Source organism: Plecotus auritus, assembly GCF_963455305.1.
Source record: "Plecotus auritus genome assembly, chromosome: 9".
NCBI lineage: Eukaryota > Metazoa > Chordata > Mammalia > Chiroptera > Vespertilionidae > Plecotus > Plecotus auritus.
In genome coordinates this window covers 112,938,306-112,941,154 of record NC_137783.1, presented here as the reverse complement: position 1 = coordinate 112,941,154, position 2,849 = coordinate 112,938,306, and the positions used below count along the sequence as shown (strand labels likewise).

The window sequence follows — 2,849 nt, the reverse complement described above, 5'->3', positions numbered from 1 at the left end:
CCTGGGATTGGGAGGAATAGAAAAAGTGTTCATAGGAGTGTAAACCCTCTCCCAGGTGTTTGCTAGTAAGGCAGGGAGCAAGAAAGGCTCTTTTAGCCCTGACTGGTTTGGCTCAGTGGATAGAGCGTCGGCCTGCGGACTGAAGGGTCCCAGGTTCAATTCCAGTCAAGGCCATGTACCTTGGTTGTGGGTACATCCCCAGTGGGAGTTGTGCAGGAGGCAGCTGATTGATTTTTTTCTCTCATCAATGTTTCTGACTCTCCATCCCTCTCCCTTCCTCTCTGTGAAAAATCAATAAAATATATATTTTTTTAAAAAAGTTAAAAAGAAAGGCTCTTTTTGAAAGATCATGCAAACATGTCATAAGATTAAGTAAATCTTTCTAATCAGTTTTCAGGTGCCAGAGTTCAAAGTGGAGTCCTGAACGATGTCAACATTCCCCACCCAGGCAGCCCCCAACAGCAGCACTTCAATGACCCTCACCTTCCTGCTGGTGGGCATGCCAGGCCTATCAGCTGTACCCTCCTGGTGGACGGCACCTCTCATCACCGTCTACCTTCTCTCTGTTCTGGGCAACAGTACTATCCTCTGGATCATTGCCATGGAGCCCACCTTACACCGTCCAATGTACTTCTTCCTCTCCCTGCTTAGTGTATCTGATGTTGGCCTGGCCACAGCCCTGATGCCCACCCTGTTGGGTCTTGCCCTTGCTGATGCTCATGCTGTCCCTGCCTCAGCCTGCCTCCTGCAGATGTTCTTTGTCCATGTCTTTTCTGTCATGGAGTCCTCTGTCTTACTCGCCATGGCCTTTGATCGGGCTCTGGCCATCTGCCGCCCTCTCCACTACCCGACACTTCTCACCAATGATGTTGTTAGGAAGATTGGCCTCACCATTGTTTTCCGATGCCTGGGTCTCCATCTGCCCTTGCCATTTCTCCTGGCCCACATGCCCTACTGCCACCCACAGGTTCTGACTCATTCTTATTGCTTGCACCCAGATATATCCCGATTGGCCTGTCCAGGAGCTTGGGGTGCAGTCTACAGCCTCTTCGTGGTCCTGTCAGCCATGGGATTAGACCCACTGCTTATTTTCTTCTCCTATGGCCTAATTGGCAGGGTATTGCAGGGGTTGGGATCAAGTGAGGATCGCTGGAAGGCTGGTCAAACCTGTGCCGCCCACCTCTCTGCTGTGCTTCTCTTCTATGTACCCATGATCCTCCTGGCACTCATTGACCGTCTTAGGATGCCAGTCCCTCAGCCTGCCCATACTCTTCTCTCCTATGTCCACTTCCTGCTTCCTCCATTGATCAACCCTATTCTCTATAGTGTCAAGATGAAGGAGATTAGAGAGAAAATACTCAAGAGGTTGCAGCCCAGGAAGGTAGGTTGCGCTCAGTGAGAAGGATGTCCCTCCACATTTGGGGACTCAAGACTACCAGATACAAAGGTTTCCATGACTGAGAACTCAGTTCATCATGCATGAAATGGCCATTCAGGTACACACAAGCACATGCACATGGATGGATATGTCTGTTCCTAAATGTGTGCCTATGTATATTAATGAAACCTTATGAACCCCAGAGAATGGCCGTGGTCTAACCACCTTACACTACATATGAATGGCAATAAAAGGGCCAGAATCTAGGTCTTGTCACAACTGTCCAAATATGTTGGTTGTTGTTTTGTTTTTGTTAATTTCTACACTACATCTATATCCTAATAACTGAGGAAATTGAAGGAGTTAAGCAGTTACATGGAAAAGAAAAAAGAAGACAGAAACATTCTATTCAACTGGATAGTGTTGGGCCTTCATAAAAAGTAGAGATTCTGATGTATCCATAGGGACTGGATAAAAGAGGAGGACACAAGTAAGTATCTCATTTAGGCTCTTCATGTCAAGGGATATGCTACATAACTCTGATCAGGTCAGGAAAAAGAAGAGCCTTCATTTAGTTCAAAATGTTGGTATTTATGATTAACATTTCAAATGATTCAGAAGAAATTTGAAAAAGTAAAAATTACTTTAAGTTGCCATCCAAATGTAACTATAACTGCATTTTAGTGAACACTAATAAATGTAAAGTTTATATAAATGGAATCTTACACATGGTAGATGAAATTGTTGGTCTTAGTGATAATATTATATATCCACACCCACAATGGGGATCAGTGTGCAGATTATACTTACTTTCACTTTTATTTTGAGCTTGGACACATGACTTGCTGTGGTCAACATTGTTTCTATGACTTGTTTTGGTCAGTAGGATGTTAGTGGATATGATAAGAGCAGAGGCCCAAGTGGGATTTTTACAATAGGTTTTCTTCCTTTGCTGTGAGTAATGTTAAGCTCAGGTAGTAGTGCCCCTTCTACCTGGTCTCCAAGATGAGATATATGGGGCAAATCTATACCCTGGAGCCAATCCTAGCTGATTAGAGACCTGAAGCAGAGACATCAAGTCAAAACAGCCTACATAAAAAGGACGTCTGTCAACCTGATGATCAGCAAGCGATACAATAAATTCTATAGTTGTAAGCAACTAAGATTTGTGGTTGTTTGCAGCAAAAAAAGGAACTAACACTATAACTAGTTTTTTTTTCTATAAATATGGTTAATTCCTAATGATTTTTTCTTTGTTATTACAATTATTATCTATATATATAAAAGTCTAAGCGACTGGCCGAAGAGCCAGTAGTTATGACACACATTGACCACCAAGGGGCAGATGCTCAAGACAGGAGCTGCTGAGCTATGGTCACTTGGCAGTGGCAGTTCTTGGGTGATGCACCCGGAACCAGAGAGGTGGGAGCCCGATTCTGCAGTGCGTCACCCAAGAACCACCCTCTCGCAA

General features: G+C 44.3%; 1 protein-coding gene across 1 annotated transcript; it reads left to right on the top strand.

Moving 5' to 3' along the window:
* Positions 1 to 427: 427 nt before the first annotated feature.
* OR51S1 (olfactory receptor family 51 subfamily S member 1) lies at positions 428 to 1,399 on the top strand (the record flags this gene model as incomplete). Its single annotated transcript, XM_080640260.1, has 1 exon — positions 428 to 1,399. The coding sequence occupies one exon, from the start codon at positions 428 to 430 to the stop codon at positions 1,397 to 1,399; it is 972 nt and encodes a 323-aa protein (XP_080496386.1).
* Between the last annotated feature and the right edge of the window lie 1,450 nt (positions 1,400 to 2,849).